The following is a 21,050-nucleotide window of genomic DNA, read 5'->3' on the forward strand; positions in this document are numbered from 1 at the left end:
ATTTTGACACCGCATATATACGTGTATATATATATATATATATTCGATAATTGTCTCTCTCAATACAGTGTGATGATAGTTGGATATTAGGCCCCATTGAGAAGAGAATTTTAGCAGTACTCAACCGCAAAAGGACGTGAACAGTACCATCTATTCCTTTCATCATAAGATGAATTCTTAAATGCAATGCTACCACCGAAGCAAAATGGCGCGCTTTGCCATGCAATAAATTTCTTCACTTTTTGGTTGGTGAAGTTAGACTGCCTTTAGATAAAGCATTGTGGATCATCATTAACTACACTTGTACATGATGCCCACTATTATATTCTTGTTTCTTTTCACTTTTTTTTTCATATATATAGTTCAAAAGAGTTGTGTGTCTGACATTCGAATAAATGTGGACTATATATAAAGCCTTAAACTTGCGATCTGAATATTCCAATTAGTTTGGTATCTAAGTTTGCCAAAGCCAACGGAATTTCTTTGATCCAAGGTTCACTTCAAGGTAATTAATGTACAATTTATTGAATTGCCCAATATCATGGCCAGTTACAGAATCATACTCCCACACTGTAGTTTTTTCAAAGCATGAAATTAACTATAGTAAAAAAAAAAAAAACAAACGAAAACCCCATAAATAAATCTATAACAATTTAAACATTTTTATGCTAATTAGGCATAATTTAACTCTCAAAACACCACATGTAATGTAATCAAAATCATTCTCATCTTTGCTGACACAAGGCTGGGATATCTCAAGGCATGTCATCCTCGTCCTGGAAGTTCTGGAACTGCTCCTGGTCCTGATAATTGTTATAAGAATTCTGATTATCATTCCAATAGTATCCTCTGTTGTTTGCTCCATATAGGCCACGGTTCAAAATCTGTTCCATGCTAATATCATAAAAGTACTTGCCATTTTCCAAAAACCTCGTATCACTCATCCCTTTCTTCTGCGCTCCACCGTTAGCATTTCCGCCATTGTAACTGTAGTAGTTGTTGCTGTTGGATCTTGTATCACTCAAACCTTGTTGCTCTCCATTGTAGTAACTGTTGCTAGCACCATAGTTGTTCTTGTTGTTTTGGTTGTTGTAGTAGTTGTTTCTGTTGTTGCTTGGATTGGTGTAGCTATTGCCCAACAATTTAGTCTCACCCAAACCTTGTTGCTCATTGTTGTAGTAAGTGCTTTCACCCAAACCTTGTTTCTCGTTGTTGTAGTAGGTATTTTCACCATTGTAGAAGTTGTTGCTGTTGTAGTTGTTGTTTTGTGGTCTGTAACCTTCCGGTTCAGTCACATAGGACTCGGTGTTGTAGTTCTTGGGGTAGGATTCTCTTGGTTCTTTGTTTTGTGGTCTGTAACCTTCCGGTTCAGTCACATAGGACTCGGCGTTGTAGTTCTTGGGCAAGTACTTGGGGTAGGATTCTCTTGGTTGGTTGTTTTGTGGTCTGTAACCTTCCGGTTCAGTCACATAGGACTCGGTGTTGTAGTTCTTGGGCAAGTACTTGGGGTAGGAATCTCTTGGTTCATTGTTGTATGGAAGGTTAGTGGTGGCTTTGTAGGGTTCACCACTGGGGTTGGTGGTTGTGGTGGTGGACGGAGGGAGTTGGCCTGACTCGTGGCCATAAAGACCATAGCCACCATTTTCGTTTTCAGGGATGAAGTTTGGCTCTTGTTCTTGTTTGTTGTTCAATGTCTCCTCACTTGTTGGTACTGCCACTTGGGTCTCTTTTGCACCATTGTTGCTGGGGATTTTGTTGAAAAGTTGTGGATCTCTGGCGTGAATCTGCAAAGAGGATAAGAGGGTGAGGAGGAAGAGGATGAAAAGATTTTTGGCCATGATGGGGAGCTAGGGATGGAGAGATGGAGGAAGAGAAGGTGGTGTGTAGTGAGTTAGTCTTGTGTAACTTCGTAATGGTTCACTTCTTATATAGGGAGGGTTTCTGCTTGAGGCTAAACCTAGTGTGTGAAAGAGAGTGTGAGAGATGGAATCGAGATTAACTATGTTTACTTTGATTCGCTAATTTTTTTTCTAGACATTAGGTGAAATTGGGACAGCAGAACAGGTGATTACAAGATTGTGGTCCTTTTCATTATATATACTATGTCACTTCTGCTAAAGAGTGCTTTCTCTTTCTATAGGGATGCTTTCAACTACTCTTGTTTACTAATTTTCCACTGTTTTCTGTCTCTTGATATTTTTATTGTTAATGAAATTGGTGCTAGCTACTATAAAAGATATATATATATATATATATATACATTGCTACAAGAAAGAAAGAAAGAAAGAAAATATTGGTGCTAGCTATAAAAGATATATATATATATACATTGCTACAAGAAAGAAAGAAAGAAAATATTGTGGCCAAAATCCAAACCACATTGATCTATGTGAAGGCAATTTATCCACCTCCAAAATTTGTATCCAAAGTAGAATGAATATATGATACTCCAATTTGCTACGTTAATTTTTTTTTTTGCGCAATATATTTTGGCAAACCCGTGATTAAATGCTAGTTTTCCTAACGGCCTTTTTATTCGAACCTAGGCTCTAGGGAGACTAAAGGAAAATACTAAAGGAAACTCCTCAATGACCGGAAAACCAAATTTTGGCATAAAAATAAAAGGAGGACAAAATCAAAGAATTAAAGAAAAAGCGAATGAGAACAGAGATTTGATACGGGCATACCAAACGGGTAATTATGCGGGGATTGTGCAGCGAGTGGGGCATCGTATATAATGGCATTCGGCACTAGTTGTGGCATGTGCCTCTAATTTTGTCTAACGTAGTAATGGACACACGTTCCTTTTCGTTTCCTTTTTCTAGTTCTTGCTCACTTCATAATTCATACATGTATTGCTGGACCATCATATATTCTCGCTCTTTTTCTTTCTTCCATGCCTATCTTTTTCAGCTGTGTCCCACAACCCACAGCTAATCTTTCAGTCCTTCAATTGTAATATGGCAATTTCCAATTCCACCGCTCTTTCTCGCTTTTGTTTTTCTATCTTTCTCTTTCTTCTCAATCGCACAGGGTGTCCAAAAGAAAAAGCAATGCATTCATTATTGTCTCTTGGAAAGAAATTTCAACAAAATAACCTTACTGTGTAGGCAGAAAGCATCGATCTCTACTCACCGTTTTGTTAGTTGGAGGGACCTGCACCGTCCCCCGTATTGGCCATGCCCAACTTTTCAAATTTGTCCAGTTTTAGCTTTGGCCTTTGCCAATTTAATTGAAAGACAGCATTTATTTATTTATCTTAAGCCCTTAAAGATAAAAAGGATCAACTTTTTATGCACTGACAGTGTGGTGATATTTCTGCGCTAGCAACTACGATTGCATGTCATAAATTTCAAATTTGAATTTATATTAGGTGGAATAATCTAAATTCACTAATGTAAAAAATATATGTATATATATGCACTGACAGCCAATGTATAAAAAATTTACTCAAACAACGAACTTTTGAATTGGGATATGTTGAAATCATTTATTTGCACTTTCTTTTCTTGTACATAAATACCTAAAATAAAGCAACATACATAGGCCTTGTTTTCATTCGGTCTAGATTTTATAAAATTTGATTATAGAAATTGATTAAAGAGAGTAATGAAAATCAACAAAAACTACTCTTCAGGTGATTATAGGTTTAATTTTTAATCATTAAAAAAATTTATAATCAGAATAATACAAAAGTACAAACGAGAACGTCGAGAACAAGCTCGCAAAAGTCTAGGTAGTGTATTAACTAGTTAGACAATAGACTAAGATGAAAGGAAGAAATTAAAGTAATCTTAAACCAAGACGATTTTTCTACTTCATAATAACATATGATAAAATCAGATTGGTGATTTACTTGCGGTTTTTAACCGGGCAATGGGCATAGACCCGGTTGGAGAGGAAATTATACATACGTTTACAGACAAATTAACTGGAGTTGCTACCATCTGACAACGTTGACAATACAAATGAATCTACTAAAATCAAAATGGCTCATCAGCGGCGTTGATTTGCCCAAAACATATGACTCATCAGGGAAGAATACCGTCAACCATGGTGTTTGACCAATCAATTGCCTTTTGTTTTGTCCTTCTTTGGTTCCTTGGATTGAGTTCAATTTGCTGCGCGATTAGCGGAAGGGAAGTTTCCGACCCTTTCAAAAAATGCTAATCCCAGAGATTTATGAGGTTAAAAATGGAAAAAGATGGGCTTAAACTAAGTCACCAAACAAAAGTAGAAATGATGGGAAAAGAAACAAAAGAAAAAGACCAAAGGCTCCAATCTCTTTTGTCCTTTTTGACTATGTGTAGAGTGGGAAATTGGGAATATGGGAATGGGCGGCAATCCATCCTTCATTTGCTATTTTTACCGATCTTCAAAATTACTTGCATTAGTGGGTACTTTTAATTTTTTTTTTAAAGTAGGGAAAGAGTGAAATTTAAGAAATCAAAAAGGAAGGGGAGATATGAATCTAAAACTTCTCTAATTTTTAAAATCTCAACTCATGTACCGGACCAAAACTTCCTCGATTATTAGTGGACAATTTGTAATAACTGCAAGGCTATTATAAAAACACCAACTTCTGCTTGTAATCAAGTGTGCATGTGCTTATCTTTTATTATAACTCATTAAAAGAATAGAAAAACTCATACGGCATATTAGCAGTTAAACTATCTTTAAAAAGCAGAAAAATAATTTTAAATGGTAAAGCACACTTGTATCTAATTGAGAAACAACACTACTTGATGGAAGTCCGCATTTCTTACAAGGATTAACTATAAATCACTTACAAAGATTAGGTGCAATGGCCATTCAAGTTTCATAAGCTTCATAGAGACGTTTTCCTACCTTTTTTGGTGCTAAAGATAGGATTCATTCTTCCTAACAAGGGTTAATAACATTTTGCCCCCTTCAAATTGGGAGCTATTAAAACTTTGTCCCCCTTAATGAAAACAATAGGCGTTTTACCCACTTGATAATATTTTATTTGGTATTTATGGCAAGTATTTTGTTTAAAGATGTAGAAAAATGGACTGCTTAAATATTTTAATAATTCTATCCTAATACTGTTGATTAATTATATACCGTTATACTATTGATAAATAAGTGTAATTTATAAAGGATATTTATTGAGGAATCCAAGTCATATGTATCACCAAAAGTTTTTTTTCAGAAACAACACACATTTTGGGGTGTTCATACTTCCAAAAAAACTTGAGAAACTGGTCTATCCAGTCTAGATATCAGATATTAAAATTCGGATAACAAATATCGGATATTAAAATTTGATTACTGGATTCTCGATCATCGACCAAATTTTTGAATTATATATAACATGGACTAATCTATTACACAATGGTGCCCTAACTTATGCTTCTGTAGGATCAATTTGACTAAAGATAAAATTACAAGATAAGAGTAGAATTATTAATACATTTAAGTAGTCTGTTTTTCTATTTTTTTGAAATATAATACTTGACACAAATACCATACATGATCTTTTTCAAGTGAATAAAGTGCCTATTGTTTTTATTAAGGGGGCAAAGTGTTATTACCCCCTATTTTTAGTGGGGCAAAATATTACTAAACCTAACTAAAATAAGTTTACTAATGCCATGGTCCTCTAGGGCTACAAACGAGTTGAATCGAATCGAATCGAATTTTGGTTTAATTTGAGTATAAACTCAAATTTACCAAGTTTGAGCTTGAGTTGAACTTTCAATGTAAAACTTGAATTCAAGTCTGACCTCAAATTTGAGTCTAGTCAAGTTCGAGTCTACTCGAACTTAAAAACTAAAAATTAATTATTTTTATTTTAAAAAAATGAATAAAATAGTAATTTTTCATCAATAAATAATAAAATATTATGAATATATATATGTAATTTTACATATATATATATATATATATATAATCAAGTTGACTTGCAAATTAATGAGTTAAGTTTCTTTACGTTCGAACTTGACATGGTCAACTCAAACTCAATGTTAATCGAGTTCAAGTCGAGTTTTGATTGAATCAACTCACGAGCATTCTCGAGCGAGTTGATTCGTTTGTAATTCTAGTCACCTACAATAATATTCAAAGTCTAGCCACTTCATAAGGTTTACAAGTTAACAAAAACAAAAGATTCAAACAAAAAAAAAATCCCAAAAACAGAAGAATCCATTTGTTTCGCCGCCCATCTTTGCAAAAGAATCAGCAAAATGGTTGTCTTGTCTATAAATATGCTTGATATTAACCTCTTGAAATTATTTATCAAGATCCTGCAATCATTGTCTTGTAAAACTTCGGCATTACGCCATTAAGTTCAACTTCTAAATTTTGCAGGGAATAACCCATCTCGCGGAGCCCTAAGTTGTGCAACTAGATTACTGGCCCAGCCCACATGCTCGAGAATTCCAATCCCCTGTCCTGTGCGGGCCTGGTTTACCAAGAGAGAATGCATCAGAATTTCTGCTACAAGTATAGCAGAACCCCAACCCAATGGAAACAATTGTAGTACGACTTTGGTCCTCCTAATCATAAGTTCTTTGCATTTATCCTATGAACAATTTCATCATTTACGAGTTGGTTTCAACATAACATAAAAAATAGAAACTGTATTTCATGAGAAAGAGTACAATTCAAGAGTAAAAGAAATTCACAACAAGAAAGACATTCCGTTACATCTATAACTTATCTTCTCAGTTGTTACTGGGCACAATCCTGATCACACAATGGCTTCTCAAAAAGAGATTTTTTTTTTTACCAGTTCTTTATGTTTTGCCATTTTGGGCATAGTATATGTATATTTTTTAATCTTAGTTTAAGGGGCATTATATTGCAGGAAAAGGAGGAATTAAAGGATTTAAAAATTCATTAAAATCTTCTTGGTCACTGACGAGGTGATTTTTGGATAGACGAATCAAGTCGACAGCACAAGTACACCTATCAAAATAGAGACACAGCCGAGGTCTTGTCCTCCGATCTAGTTTCGATACTAAAGTCAGTTGTGTAAGAAATTACAAGTAAAAGCAAGACTAATTGGACTGGAGTTATGAACAAGAACCAAACTAAAGGAGTCTATCTCCCCCCCCCCCTTTTCATAAAAAGGGAGGAGAGTATTTATAATAGAGAGACTTACAGGAGGAAGGATGAAACCTACTTCCTGTCACCTGTAGGGCGTTAGCCTAGGGCGGCAGTGTCAGAAGTAAGTTTAGGCAAGACGACGATAGCGATCATGTCAACCTGCCTGCCATTAATCAATTATGCCTGTAGGTGTTAAACGTTGAGTGATCAGATTTGGAGGTATAGCCGAGGAAGGATCACCTCGAAAAGGTGGAGATGAGTTACGAAGTAAAGATAAGGAGCCGAGGTAATCACCTCGGCCTTGAGCATCATGAAGAAGTGAACCACCTCCGCACTGAAGAGCCGAGGAGGACGGAGATGAGCGCCCAAAGTCACCTGACTAATGTTGCAACTATAGAGCCTGATTTGCACACAAAATAATTTTTGAAGCCACACTTAAAGGTCCAAAAACATCTAGTACTAACGAACCACACGCATGGCTCAGATGCCACCGGGCCTGGCAGTTCTTATTGCACAAGCAATCTACTCACGGCAAATCTAAGGTGTGCTACAGTGTAATCAGGAACAATTTCAAACAAATTCTACAAATCCTTTTAAGCTGATGCTTACATTTATAGGCTGCTTTCTTGTCAACAGCAAATCCTCTGTTACGCAAGTGAGTATTACACTCCTTAAATTGATGTAAATCTTACACTACTTGTTACATCAGTGTATTGGATTGGTTTAAACTAATATTTGATGTAAATTAATGAATTTTTTGTCAATAATGTAAGTTAATGAATTGATACATCAAATGTTGCCAGATTTACAATGTAACAAGAGTGTAACACGTAATTATGTAACAAAAGATTGAATGTCCTTGTTGTCCCGAGTAAGTAATGACTTTAGATAGACCGTATTATATTGAATCTTGATACACAGATACACCTGGTATGACTTCTGAAATGTTGGGACAACTTGCAAGACACAGAGATGTACCTGTTGATACTTGACACTCACCTACTAAAAACTTAACTCCATATACAAGTAAAAGATTGTCTTACAAACATACTAATTAGAACCAATTGGCTTTCAGTGATAATTATGTAGTCTTTGGCCTTACTTATAGTCTGAATGAAGTCCCCGCGATTTGTTGGACCCCCGGTTTAGGCAAACCATAATCTTGTGTCTAATAAGCTCCTCTGAATTTTGTACATGAGGATGACCATCCCGGCACGGTCATACCAAGCCAATCCTTTATTATTCGGGACGAGTCGCTACCAGTTTCGGTCACCTCGCGTGCGGATAACCGAGGTGACCCCCGCATCCACTAGTACCTCGGATTAGTGCTATGCTTGACACGACATCTGAGGTATTATCAGAGAACCTGACACCTGCATGGCGGACAAGACATCTGACGGGACCTGTCTACTGCTCCGTCCTGTCAAATTAAACTAGACACGCTCAGTCCCTGTCAGGTCTTAGGAAGTTGAAACCCACTATTCCTTTCTCCAATTTGTCTCCTATAAATACTACTCCCCTCATTCGAAAAGGGGGGAGAAAAAAAGATAGTAAGAATTCTACTGTTTCTATTTCCCATTACTCCTTTTCAATAGACTAATTTAGTCATCGGAGGTGACTTGGGAAAAAAAGCCCCGTCTAGTGTAGGAAAAGTACATTATAAAGTCACCCCGTTCCGAAAGAGGACGTAACAGGTCAGCGCGGATCGGCTGTCCAAAAACTACCTCTTGAGTATACATGAGTATAACTGCTGCAAATATCCAAATACAATTTATCTTTTTTGTTATATTAGTCATCCATGAATAATTATATTTATTTGCATGCACAGTTTAGAGACATTCCTATGGCGTCCATTTGGAACTTGAGGCGCCCGAGACCCCTTCCGAGGACTACTACTCAAGCAAGATCGCATCCTTACAGTTCGAATGGCCTCATGAGCGCAGCACGTGGTTGATATGAAGTAATTGACATCACCCTCTAACTAGCTAGATACTCAAACCTATAGTCGACCTGTAGTCGCACCCTACCTCATTAAAGCGGTCAGAAATCTAATAACCTACCAATCATCATACTATAAACACCTCCCTCGCGGATCCCTCAAGGTAGCTGATCACAAAACCTAACTCCTACCTTTGCTAACTTTAGGTATCGGAGTTGAACCGGGGACCAACCCCAGCTCTGCTTCGTTGTTTCATAAGAACCTCCGTCTCGGGAACTTTTTTTCCCTCCTTGGGAACCTCAATCCCGGGATTTCGTGCTCGTACAGAACCCAAAAAAAATGCAATGAAAAAGATATCAGTTTTTCGTTTGTTTACCTATTGTTGACTTGAAATTAAGTACTAGTTTAATGGGTTGTTTGCTACGAGTCTATAGTAAAGTGACCAAGAGGCCACTTCCAGATTAGAGATGTAAAGACTTGAAGAATTTCATTGTCATGTGTTGTGAGAGATAAATCAATCAGCACCATAAATAAAACTTTCCCTTTTATTAATTTAATGGAGTAGCAGATGAAAATTCATATCTATGGACATGGAAATTACAAATTTTTCTCCCTGGACAAGAACCAGCTCTTAACTGACGAAAACATCCTTTGCTTTCACTATATTTGAGTAACCACTCTCAAATATGTATATAAACATCAAACAAACTTTTCCAGAATATTTATAACAAAATGTAAATGCAAATTAAATCACCAATATTCATTTTGAACCTGGAACCCAGACCCAATCCAACCCTTACTGTGAAATTCCAGTTCTGCCCTCATTCAAAACTCCCAATTTTACTTTGTCACCTTTTATGCTGACATGGCAACCATTGATGCTGGAGCTGGAGCTGCAAGCAGACGTGGACTCAAATACACTTTCAGACCATGCTTCATGAACAAGGTCAAAGACATCTTTTGTTCAACCCGGTGACCGGGGACCAGTGATAGCCGGTAACGAAGAAGCACTGCTGAAGCCACAGACTTCATTTGGAGGTAAGCCAAGTCCTTGCCTAAACAAGTTCTCGGTCCACCATTGAACGCGACAAATTTGTAAACATCCTTAGGCTGCTCGAACCGGTCTCCAGCGGTGGAGAGCCACCTCTCCGGTTTAAACTCCATGCAGTCCTCTCCCCACACAGTCTTCATCCTTCCCATCGAGTATATCGAATAAGTCACCGTTGAACCAGCCGGAACATGGGTCCCGTCCGGCAAGACATCGTCGGAGACTACATATTTGAAGTCTTCAGGCACTGAGGGGTATAAACGGAGGGTTTCAGCTAATGCAGCTTTAAGATAGACTAACCTGTCGGCTTCATCAAACACCAATGGCTCTTCAATCCACTTTTCTATGTCATCGCCTCGAGAATCTTGTAAAACGGTGGATAATTCGTTGACGATCTTTTGCTCAACTCGAGGGTTGTTCATGACAAGCCAGAAGAACCAGCTGAGAGCTACAGAGGAAGTGTCGCGGCCTGCAAGAACAAAGTTGAGCGCAATGCGTTTGAGGACTGAGCTTGGGAAGAGATTTCCGTCGACATCCCTCTTTTTCATGAAGCGGGATAAGAGATCATCGGACGGAGTTTCTTTACGTGCGTCTAAAGCATCAGTCATGTAGGTTTCCACGACCTCAAGGCTTTTCTTTAGTCTCATTTCAGCTCCAAAACCGAAGATTTTCTTCAACCTCCATAAAAAACCGGGGTAGAGCAATCTTTGCAGTGTTGCTTCAGTCGCTGAATCGAAGGCTATGGCGAAAGGATTTTCGGGTAATTCAGGGGAGAGGGTTTCGGGATCTTTACCGAAGGTAAGGCCACAAATGTTATCGAATGTCAAGCGTAGTAGCAAGTCCTGCAAGTCCACTGCAATGTGTTCTTTGGAAGCCTTCTCCAGAATAACCCACAACCGGGTTCTGATGGTCCGGTTCACCCACCTATTCATGGCTTGACGAAGAGTCCTGGTTGTAAACTCGAGGGCAGCAGTTTTTCTCTGTATAAGCCATGTTTCACCATCGCTGTTGAATATACCTTGCCCGAGAAGATCATGGAAGGCGGTTTGCCATGTGGGGCCTTTGGGATAGTTATCGAACCGGGTTCGGAGAATGTGTTCGATGTTTTTAGGGTGGCATGTGACCGTATAGAACCCTTGTCTACGTGCCAGAAATGGTATACAAATGGTGCTTGTTTGGTACGTGGCAGCTGCGCCGGTGGACCGGAGGTTTCCAGCTATCCAGTCGTGAAATCGTCTACGGTTCAAGAATAAAAATGGAAGGCTGCCAAAAAATGGCCAAACTTTTGGACCGGTAAGCTTTCGAGCTAGAAGATAGAACCATAGGAGATAAGTTGACGTACCAATGGCTATGGTAAAAAGCAACACGGTTTCCATATTATGAACCGTGATCTAAGTATATTGTTGATGATGATCAGTGAAGGATAGGACTTGAGGGAAGTAGAAGGAAAAAGATTGAGTTGGTCTCCCTTTTTTTAACAATGAAGAATTGGTAGTGAATGAGTAGTGAGATGGAGACTAGTGTTATATATAGAGAGTGATATTAAGAGAAAGATTAGGAGCGAGTTGTTAGGAAAATCAAGGTAATGGACAAAGAGGGTCACCGTTTAGGTGATAGTGGCAGTGCAATACAATGAGCCGGTTTGTAGAAGGAAACCGCGGAAGCAGATTTTTTTAAGGATGTAGATTGTAGAATACTTATGACTGAATGAGCTACTAACTGTATAAAAATTACTAAAGATCTGGCAATGTCTCTATTGACACGTATAACAGCATTCTAGAAATTTTTAAGTGTAGTTCTCTAAATTCTAACGCTCCAAAGTAGAAGTACTCATTATCATTGCGAATTTTAAGAAAAAAACTTATTCTATTGTTGATTTGATCCTAGACCAATTGTGTGTTCTTAACCTACATGACAATGGCATCTTGATTTCCATTACAGAACTCACATGAAGGCAATCTCAACATTTTTTCATATGCATCTTGTCATTTTTAGTTCTTAATTCTTGGGCAACTTGTCATTATCATATATCTAGCATGTACTGCAAATCAAGAGAGTTTTAATGTAAGACGTGCTTTTTACCTCTCAAATTGTGCATTTGTCTCATTTACTTATCATAGTTTAATTTCCACGAACTAGTAATTAGAATTGCATACTTTCGGTCAATAAGCTTTCAGTCTAGACTACTACTATATATACAAATTAGGCAAAACGTGTTTGAATCATGTTTATACTACAGTCTACTACATATTTTTTTGGGTGTTAGGCGTATGTTTTGTAGTTAATCGCTTCAATCAACTAGTTCACAGACATTTATAATTGATTAAGGGAGACAATAGATGTTGTTCGAGGGGCTAAATTAACATGTAGCCTCAAAAATGGTATAGGTGGTTTCTGTTTTCTCATTGGCTCTCATCGTTCTAAATTATGGGATTTTCTTTATATTTTCGCACCTGCAACCAAGAAGATTATAGTTGCTTGAGCAATGGTTCATCAAATTCTGCAAGAATACGAATACAGCTGATACCTACGCTACAGCCCGACTATCTTGTCTTGATAGGTAAAGATGTGGCAATTTCCTCAAGATGTGTTGTGGTGAGAAACGAAGGGGTGGTTGGAACGGTTTAACCAAGTTGAGAAACTTTTGGGGCCTTGTTCCAAAGACGGAGAAACTTTTGGGGCGCGTCAAGTAGAAGGCTCAAGATGCTGGAAGGCCACGAGTCAGACGACGTTTGACTCTGTCAATGAGTAGTTTTCAGTACCAGAAATCTTTCAGTGGAAGAAAAGAAAATTAAGCACTATTACTGGTTTGGCCACGTTTTCTTTTGCACTTTCTTGAGGAAACAGAAAATTCACTTCAACCACCAAATATTTAAAGGTTAAATTCCTTCTTTTAGACTCACTTCAACCACCATATATTTAAAGGTTAAACTTCTTTCTTTTAGACTTTGTAACCGGCAAGATAGAGGGGAAGGGTTGGGTTGGATGGTAAAGAAAGAAAAATTATGAGTAGGAGATTATGAATTCAAAATTAAACTTGTGTTTCACCAAAAAACAAAAAAGGTCTGATATCATCAAGGAACCAATTCTCGTGTTTCACTTTACACTTATGTTCAAGTTACTTTAGAAAATTCATCCAACTAATTGTGTCTATATACTTTAATCATAGTAGTATTTATTAAGGTTATTTGGAAATTAAACTTGCTTTTTGTCGATTTCAAAATCTAATAGTAGTTTAGTTATATAACAAGTTTGTGAAACTTGAATGGGTCTTTTGGGAGTTGAGGACAGAAAAGAAAAGAAGAGAAATCTTAAGTTACCAGAGAAAATAAAAGATGAGAAAAAAAAGTGAAGGTACTTTAATATTATTTGGGAGTTTATGAAAGAAATGAGATGATTTTGGATATAGATGTTATTAAAATTTTAGTTCATAAGTCATTCAAGGATAAAGTTGGTATTTTCAAAAAATTATACAAAATTTTCTCTCAACTTTCCATCCAAATTCGGCCATAAATGGGTGGAAAACATTTTGGCTTTAGAAGGAAAACGAAATCTGTCCAACCCTTTTGTTTTCACGGTTTCTCCCAAACGACAGAAATTAAAAAGTATCCGTCCAAAACGACAGAAGATCACACTAGTGGTCTTGTTTTGAAAACAAAGAAAAATTGATGCTCAACATCTTTTTACTTCACATATATCAAATTATTACATTAATTTTTCTATAAAAAATTCAGAAAATGCAATCCAAACATGGACCCTTCTTTTAGCCACAACCTTGACTAGTTCCGCTTATTTAGATAATAGGCAGGTATTATTCTCAAGAAACCCAAAGAATGTGAAGGAGAAATCACAAGAGAATTTGGTGATTCTTCCGCTGTTCGAGGAAAAAAATAGAGAGAATTTCTTTTTATGATCTTGTACTGCGTTTTTTTTCAAGCAAAAAAAAAAAAAAAGATTTTTATTGATGATAAGCATTAAGCAATGACAACTACACACAAGGGAACAACTGACTGTTCACAGACTATCCAAAAATCTAGCAGAACTGATCCAGTGAGGGTCCTGTCGTAGTGCCAATCCACAATTCTCCTTGCATCCTGGAATTTTTGTCCCTAGTTCTGACCACATTCTACACCATATCAATGATGGAATTCATAATCCCAGTAGCAGTTGTATATTTAGCTTGAAAAACCTCACAGCATTCCTAGCACTCCACAGTTTATAGACTGTAATTGCAAAGGTTACCCTTTTAAACTGATGCCTAAATGAGTTGGATGCCCAAGTTATCTCTTCCTCCCACTTTCCCAAGCTTCTGGAAACTAAGCACATATCCAAACAGCTTTCAAAGGAAAATGAAGAACGGCAGACGCTCAACAGAGTTTAACAAATTTTCCTGCTGAATTTTCCAAAGGAAATACTTCCATTCAACTAAAGTAGATGATTGGCAAAAAATTGATCAAGCAATTGCAATTTCTTCGTTCCATAATACTATCTAGGGATTAATCTAACAACTGCAAGTGACAGCACAAGCAAAGCTAGATATTACTGCTTAATAACAATTCCCAATTTCAAGTCCTGCTCAATATAGATTAGCGACAATAAAAGTCAAAATACACGATAACACCCAAAGGTACGTTGGTGGTCTCACAATATCCACAAATGATGATGATGATAAAACAGAAATTTACCTACAAAGTGTACTCTGGTACAGGATCCCAGAACAGAAGGGCAAACAACAATAGATTTGGTACAAGAATTGGAATCAAGGGATGAACATTGCTCCCAAGTCGTTTCCTTCTCAATCTTTTCCTCACATATTCTCTCTTCTCAGCATCACCCCACTGAGCTTCCTCCACTCCTTTAGCAAGGATGATCGGTGGGGGCAGCTGAAACGGGCATTTGGACCTCCAAGAAGTCCGGGGAAGACCCAATCTGGAGACCTTGTTGAGGAAAAGAGAGATAGCCCATTTGAGATGCAGAGATGGGAAAGTGGAAGAGGGTTTGGTGCAGAGAATTGGCGGGTAGTCCCAGTGGATGTAGCAGGGAACTTGGGCGGCTATGAAGAATTGAGAATGGAGGGGTGGTGTGGTTGTAGGGTTGGTTATGATATGGGTCAAAGCATGGATTCTTTGCTCCCATGTCGTGTCTTCCATTTTCTTGGCATCATTGGGGTCCTCTCGCCATTTTCCCCTCTGCGTTTGTTTGCTGGATCGTTTCTATCATCTGTTACTGATAGGCCTATAAGAAGAAGACAGCAAATTAAAGGATTGGAAGGAGGGGAAAAACAGAAAAAAGAAAAATAAGAAAGATTGAGCGAGATGGATTCAGTGAAATTACATACAACAAGGGTCTGGAAAATCAGAGTATCCATAATTTCCTCCCCCAATTTTTTGGATCTTCCTTTCTGGTTCAAGTGCAAAACGTCACAAGGATAGAGTTAATCGTGCGAATCCATTTGTCCGAAGGATAAAAAGGCGAACAGAAGAGATGTTACTTGATATGATTGATAACTAGGATTAGACCAAACATATTTTCTATTTTTTTTTTATAAAATTTTTTTTTAATCCTCTCACCCCTCACCCCTCCTTACATCGTTCCCATTTTTAACTGTGACAGAATTTGAACTCTAAACCTCACGGCAAAAAATGGTGATAATTAAAAACAAAATAGACACGGTGGCTTTTTGTCAGCTCTTACCTTCATTATATGTGTATGTTCTCGTCATATCCCCAATCCTTGGCCCAGAAAATCCCTATTCATGCCCACATTTCCTCGTTCCTTGATTTTACAAAAGCAACAATCTTTAATCTCCACGCAACATTAAAGTAAATGCTAGCAGAAACAAGACAATGGCCACAAAAACCAAAATAACATTTGACACTTCCACATTTCTTCCAAGTGGATCTTTGACTCTGATGCCTAACCAATGAAAAACTTCGCAGACATACCAAATCTAAGAAGTCACTTTGTTAAACATTAGTGGAATTGACTTGATGCACCCCTGAAAAGAGGGTGGCATTACAGTGAGGAAACATAGGATTGTTCCAACCATTTAGCTGAAGCATAGAAAGGGAAGTTATAATCGTTCCAACTCTTATGTTGATGCAGTAGCTATCACAACCCTTTCTGTCTGCAACTGTATCAGGAGTATTAAACTTTCTTGAGTAAAGATATTGATGAAGAGCGTGCCAGCTTCCTTCAAGACTGAAGAGCATGCCAACTTGTTCAATAGAAGAGATTCATCCCAACTTATATAAAACGTGATGAAAATAACATGCAGATGCTTAATATTGGAAAGGTGACCAATGCTGAAGCCTGCATTGTTTCAGATGAGTAGATTAACAAATTACATGTCTACAACGCATCATCAAGCTTGAAAACATAGAAGTAAAATGAACTACCAGAAAAAACACCACTTCGTCGTTAGCAAGAACTGCAGTAAACTCATTCCTCAACATTGACTGCTTGATACAACCTTGTAACTAAATAATACACGTGTTAAGATCATCCAAAAATCCCTCCCAGTCAGTCTACTGCAAGAAATTAAGCCATTAGTCTGTCCAAAATATGCCACTGTTCGTGTATAGGAAGTGGACGTGAAAAGAGTACAAGCAGAAAATCAGCTTGAGAACCAGCCAATTCAGTTGATTTCAAGCCACTTAGATCAATCAAAGAGAACAAACGAAATCTTGTGAGGAAATGTCGATTGTAATGGTTTTTAACACAATTCATTTTGATAGTACTCCAAGTCCAAGTCACAGCAAGTTCACCATGTATACTTGAGCAAGAAAGCAGGCTTTGTCCAAAACAGGATCAAAAGAAAAATAATTTACGATGAGTGATATCAAGAGAGCAAAAACTGTGTCTCAAGGTGCCAAACCATCCATTACTATCAGTACCCCAATACTAAGAGGCAAAACAAAAGCAAAGATCCAACATTATTGGCCTGACTTGCAAGTTCGCAGGAAAAGAATTTTCTTTATGGTTGATTGATACTTCATTGGTAACCACCATCCAAAATCAGATCTAAAAAGAAAGGGAAAAGAAAACAAAAGAACCAGATAGGGGGGGGGGGGGGGGGATCAGCAATCAGTATATGAAACAGGAGACGGAAAAATAGAGGAAGAACTAGTTTCTTAGAAAATGCAAAGTGACAAATTATCTCATAAAAATTATAATTCTTCATTAATTTGAAAATTACTTAAAGTTTTACCTCAAAAAATCTAGAGGGAAGAAGGAGGCAGAGCATACCCAGTGATGGCAATATTCTACTGTTGAAAAGGTTCTCTGCAGATGATGTGGAGACCTCTCCAAAACGGACCTTCCTGTGGCTATATATGGGTCTAGAATCCCCTTTAGCATTTCAAGGCGTTCAGCAAATAAACTTCTCACAAACTACAACAGTAAAGGTCATTAGGTTCTTGTATTGTTCAAAGTATGCAAGAATAAACTTCTCACAAACTACAACAGTAAAGGTCATTAGGTTCTTGTATTGTTCAAAGTATGCAAGAAAATCATGAATAAGAGATCTTGCCAACATTTGCTGGTTTGATAGTACATTATTCACTAGTAATAAATCAGAGCAAGGAGTAAAATATAGAATCGCAACCTTCACAAATGGACATCTTGCGGTCCTCAGCTGCCTTCTAACCTTCAATGCCCTCACCTGAATATAAAAGTTTGAAACAAGTCAACTATGAGTTGAGTAATTTGTCAACATGGGTACAAAACTTGAACTGCAGTGAGAGACACCTGTATCATTTGAACAGCTTGTTCAAGTTGCTGAATTTGAATCCACTGTTCAGATACAATATCAGCCATCTGTACGCACAAAGAAAAAGTTGAGAGTTAGTTATTTACACTTCTGATTAAATGAAACTGATGCTGAGCAACATAAACATTATCATCAAATACAAAACATGGGATAATCCAAGTTCGGAACTACATTTTTCTCATAGTTAGATGTTGTTCCCTTTTCAATCTAATATTTCAACAAACAATCCTCTAAGAACTGGCATATCCTTTAGATGATACCACCATATAAGTCATAGCTGATAATGCCACACTCCACTAAAACATGCAAGAAACAAAACTTTACCAAACAGAAAAGGACCAGCTGCATACTCCACAGATATCTCAATAAGAAGACGAAATTTTTTTCCAGTATGAATACAACCAAAACAAATGATTACTCATCATTCTTCCTCTCAAGAAAGACATGAAAATACCAGCAACCAAAGACAAACCATGCACAACTTTTTCATTTTACTGCTGTAGTCAATTCCATCTTATCTCTTTGAAGGATGTTGTTACATTTCCACAGGGAAAATTAAAGACAAAAGTTTTAAAGTTTAATTTAGTTAATAAGACATATCTTTTTCCCCTAACAGACCAGAGAGATAGCTATCAGTAATGAGCATCAGATCTATGAATAAAAGTTCTCTGCCACAATCAGGCTTTACTTGATATTCATATCGAGCAACTTCTCTACTACTACTTTCTTTCTCTTACCTTATAGATCCTAAACTTCTACACCTAATAACGAGCCACCACAACTAGAGAGGAGGCCCTTCGTGTTGTTACAAACTTACAACAAAATGAATTTTATGGTGCCAAAAAAGAACAGTTTGAGAAGGAAAGATACAGAGTATGTATGCTGACTATAAATACATTATTTTCAGATGGAACTCGAAGTAATATTTTTGACGCCAGATGTTTTCTGTCTTCTAGACAATAAACATAACAAACTCACAAGTTTCGAAGAAAATAGGCATTATTTAGGTAATTCCTAGAGTAGTTCCCACAGTAAATCTTCAGTAAGTAACTAGATCATCAATGACATTACATACCACTGACCTTTTCCGCTTTTGATGTAACTGCATTTAATCTCTTTTCAGCATCATGTACTCTATGCTCAAGCGTGTGGATCTCAAAATTGTTTCTCCTTGAGACAGACCAAAGAAGTTGAAGCTGCAAAATCACCAATTCTACTCTTTATATATGTTCAACAATTGAACAAATTACTTATTTGGAAAACATAAGTGGATTTAAAATTCCATACCTCTCCTTCAAGAGCAGAAAGCTTTTCCTTTGCATGTGAGGAAACATCCTGCAATCAAATCAGATATCTAATCATGTATTTATCATCATCTTTCAGCAAGTACTTTTCCCATTTTATTCAACGTTTCATTTAAAAGGCTAAGAACAGTTTCTATTTTCTTCTGCCACAAATCATTATCTCAGTCTTGACAATCATGTGCAGTTTAACAACGTACAATGACTAGATGCATATTAACCATATCAACATCGTACTACCAAATGGATGAACAGCTAACAAGAACTGTGCTCAGAACAAGAAAATTAACCTGTAAAAAACAACGGAAAATGTGCAGGCAGAAAAAAAAGACCATAGTTGCTGTCAACTACCTCATCATTCCCTATGACAGGTCTCTCCCTCAAACACAAATTTCTGCTAATACATTGGTTGGGGGGGGGGGGGGGGGGGGAAGTGTTGTTCCATATAAAGAACTAAATGATTTTTGTCTGAGACCAACTAATTTGTTGATTACTAGCAAAAGCACACTTGTCCGTTCAAAAAACACCGAGTGCAGCAACTTGTCAAGCTTGTAATAGAGGACCAACCTCAAAGCTTTTTAAAGCAGTCTTTAGAAGATCTATCTCAAGGTTCAAGTCCTCAATTTTCTTCTCACATTCTCTGGCATGTAGACCTTTAGCATTCAAATCCTGGGAGCTTTTCACAAGTGCAGACTCTGCATTGATACTACCACATTGTCAAGATTCTCTTTGTCCAATGACTGCGTCGCTGTCAGTCAATAAGAGTACTAGTACTAGAGACAAAATGCAAAAATCTATCCCACCCACATAATAATCTTATTTATCATGTTCCTCCTGACAGAAACAATGGTTAAAATTGTTCGAGCCACATATTTCGGAAGAAAGGAGAGAAATTCACAGGATTAAAATCTTATTAACACATCCTAAGATTGGTTCATTTAGCAAATACATAAAATCTAAAATGACTAAATTCAAATTCTTCGGAATACCGTCTGGTGATGAATAGAGTTTAAAGAAGTGACCTAATTGAGCGAGCTTAAACTGGGCTTCCTTGACTTCGCAGAATAGACAGTCGCATGTCGTCGGCGAGTCTCCGGACAAAGCAGTCCGAGTGCTGACTTGAGAAGTCAAAGCCGTCGTTGATTCGAGGAATGAGACAAGAGGCGTGAACGTAGCCACAAACAAAGCTAAGAGAATCGACATTCCAATCCTACTACCGCTTTCAGCTTTTGCTCTTTAGAAGTTTGAGTCGTACGAGGAAAGATTTGATCGTCACTTGTCAGATGACCGCTCCCTAACTAAACTAACTACTACTTTCAACCGTTACATTACAACGAGTCGGGTTATTTAGAGATAAAATATGAAAGAAAAGAACAAAATTTATGAAGCTAAGCCGAAGCGTATTAAAATATATCTGGGAGCATAATTCCATTTTTGGCATTTCTCTTTAAATATTGGACATCTTGTTGATCTTCAAATGCACAAAATTCACGCTAATTCCCCCTTCTCCTTCTTCTTCATTTTCTTTTTTGGGCCCCTTGTTTTGGTAAATCTGAAAGCTACTGTTTCTTTTCTTTAACAGTTTTAGAGGAAAATTCTCATTTCTTCATTTATATCTGCTTTTATTCCCCCTTTCTTTTTCATTTGAAACCCTGGCAGAGTTAGACGTTGTTAGAAATTTATAAACTTCCTTTCCCCATTGAAATTGTACATTTTCAGGTCCAAGGTCAATAAGAATGGGAAGAAAATTAGTAGCTATAAAGTAGAAACAATAAATTCTGCCTATAAATTATGCAGAAACAATAAAGTAGCAAACCCACTCAAATCTATAGATATCTATCTGCCTATTAGTAACCTGGAGGTCCTTGACAAGGCTATTGCGAAACTGCATTGAGTTGGTGTTTGCTACTATCTAGTACT

General features: G+C 37.2%; 4 protein-coding genes across 12 annotated transcripts; all 4 read right to left on the reverse strand.

The window, feature by feature from the left end:
* Window positions 1–494: 494 nt before the first annotated feature.
* LOC113726065 (uncharacterized) lies at window positions 495–1,908 on the reverse strand. Its single transcript, XM_072078971.1, has one exon. The coding sequence runs from the start codon at window positions 1,836–1,838 to the stop codon at window positions 756–758; it is 1,083 nt and encodes a 360-aa protein (XP_071935072.1). The 5' UTR covers window positions 1,839–1,908; the 3' UTR covers window positions 495–755.
* A 7,629-nt stretch (window positions 1,909–9,537) lies between these two features.
* Window positions 9,538–11,556, reverse strand: LOC140036662 (cytochrome P450 86A1-like). Its single transcript, XM_072078972.1, has one exon. The coding sequence runs from the start codon at window positions 11,432–11,434 to the stop codon at window positions 9,866–9,868; it is 1,569 nt and encodes a 522-aa protein (XP_071935073.1). The 5' UTR covers window positions 11,435–11,556; the 3' UTR covers window positions 9,538–9,865.
* Window positions 11,557–14,000: 2,444 nt separating this feature from the next.
* LOC113726069 (uncharacterized) lies at window positions 14,001–15,889 on the reverse strand. 4 transcript variants are annotated; one of them, XM_072078981.1, is made up of 4 exons: window positions 15,753–15,889; window positions 15,397–15,459; window positions 14,744–15,293; window positions 14,001–14,448 (listed from the first exon to the last, which is right to left on the reverse strand). In XM_072078981.1, exon 3 carries the CDS (start codon window positions 15,206–15,208, stop codon window positions 14,744–14,746), a length of 465 nt encoding a protein of 154 aa, XP_071935082.1. In that variant the 5' UTR covers window positions 15,209–15,293; window positions 15,397–15,459; window positions 15,753–15,889; the 3' UTR covers window positions 14,001–14,448. The 4 variants fall into 4 exon arrangements, with proteins under 4 accessions (XP_071935082.1, XP_027105375.1, XP_071935080.1 ...); XM_027249574.2 differs by having other exon boundaries at window positions 14,001–14,451; XM_072078979.1 differs by lacking the exon at window positions 15,753–15,889 and having other exon boundaries at window positions 14,001–14,451; window positions 15,397–15,534.
* A 16-nt stretch (window positions 15,890–15,905) lies between these two features.
* Window positions 15,906–20,890, reverse strand: LOC140004090 (uncharacterized). 6 transcript variants are annotated; one of them, XR_011840220.1, is made up of 9 exons: window positions 20,153–20,890; window positions 19,698–19,825; window positions 19,117–19,164; window positions 18,912–19,025; window positions 17,808–17,876; window positions 17,665–17,721; window positions 17,269–17,450; window positions 16,457–16,537; window positions 15,906–16,370 (listed from the first exon to the last, which is right to left on the reverse strand). XR_011840220.1 is itself a non-coding variant. In XM_072078975.1 (9 exons), exons 1-9 carry the CDS (start codon window positions 20,331–20,333, stop codon window positions 16,305–16,307), a joined length of 888 nt encoding a protein of 295 aa, XP_071935076.1. In that variant the 5' UTR covers window positions 20,334–20,886; the 3' UTR covers window positions 15,906–16,304. The 6 variants fall into 6 exon arrangements, 4 of the variants coding, with proteins under 4 accessions (XP_071935076.1, XP_071935077.1, XP_071935079.1 ...); XM_072078975.1 differs by having other exon boundaries at window positions 17,307–17,450; window positions 20,153–20,886; XR_011840221.1 differs by having other exon boundaries at window positions 16,320–16,370; window positions 16,457–16,588; window positions 17,307–17,450; window positions 20,153–20,885.
* Between the last annotated feature and the right edge of the window lie 160 nt (window positions 20,891–21,050).

The sequence above is a fragment of the Coffea arabica genome, chromosome 2e, assembly GCF_036785885.1.
Source record: "Coffea arabica cultivar ET-39 chromosome 2e, Coffea Arabica ET-39 HiFi, whole genome shotgun sequence".
Lineage (NCBI taxonomy): Eukaryota > Viridiplantae > Streptophyta > Magnoliopsida > Gentianales > Rubiaceae > Coffea > Coffea arabica.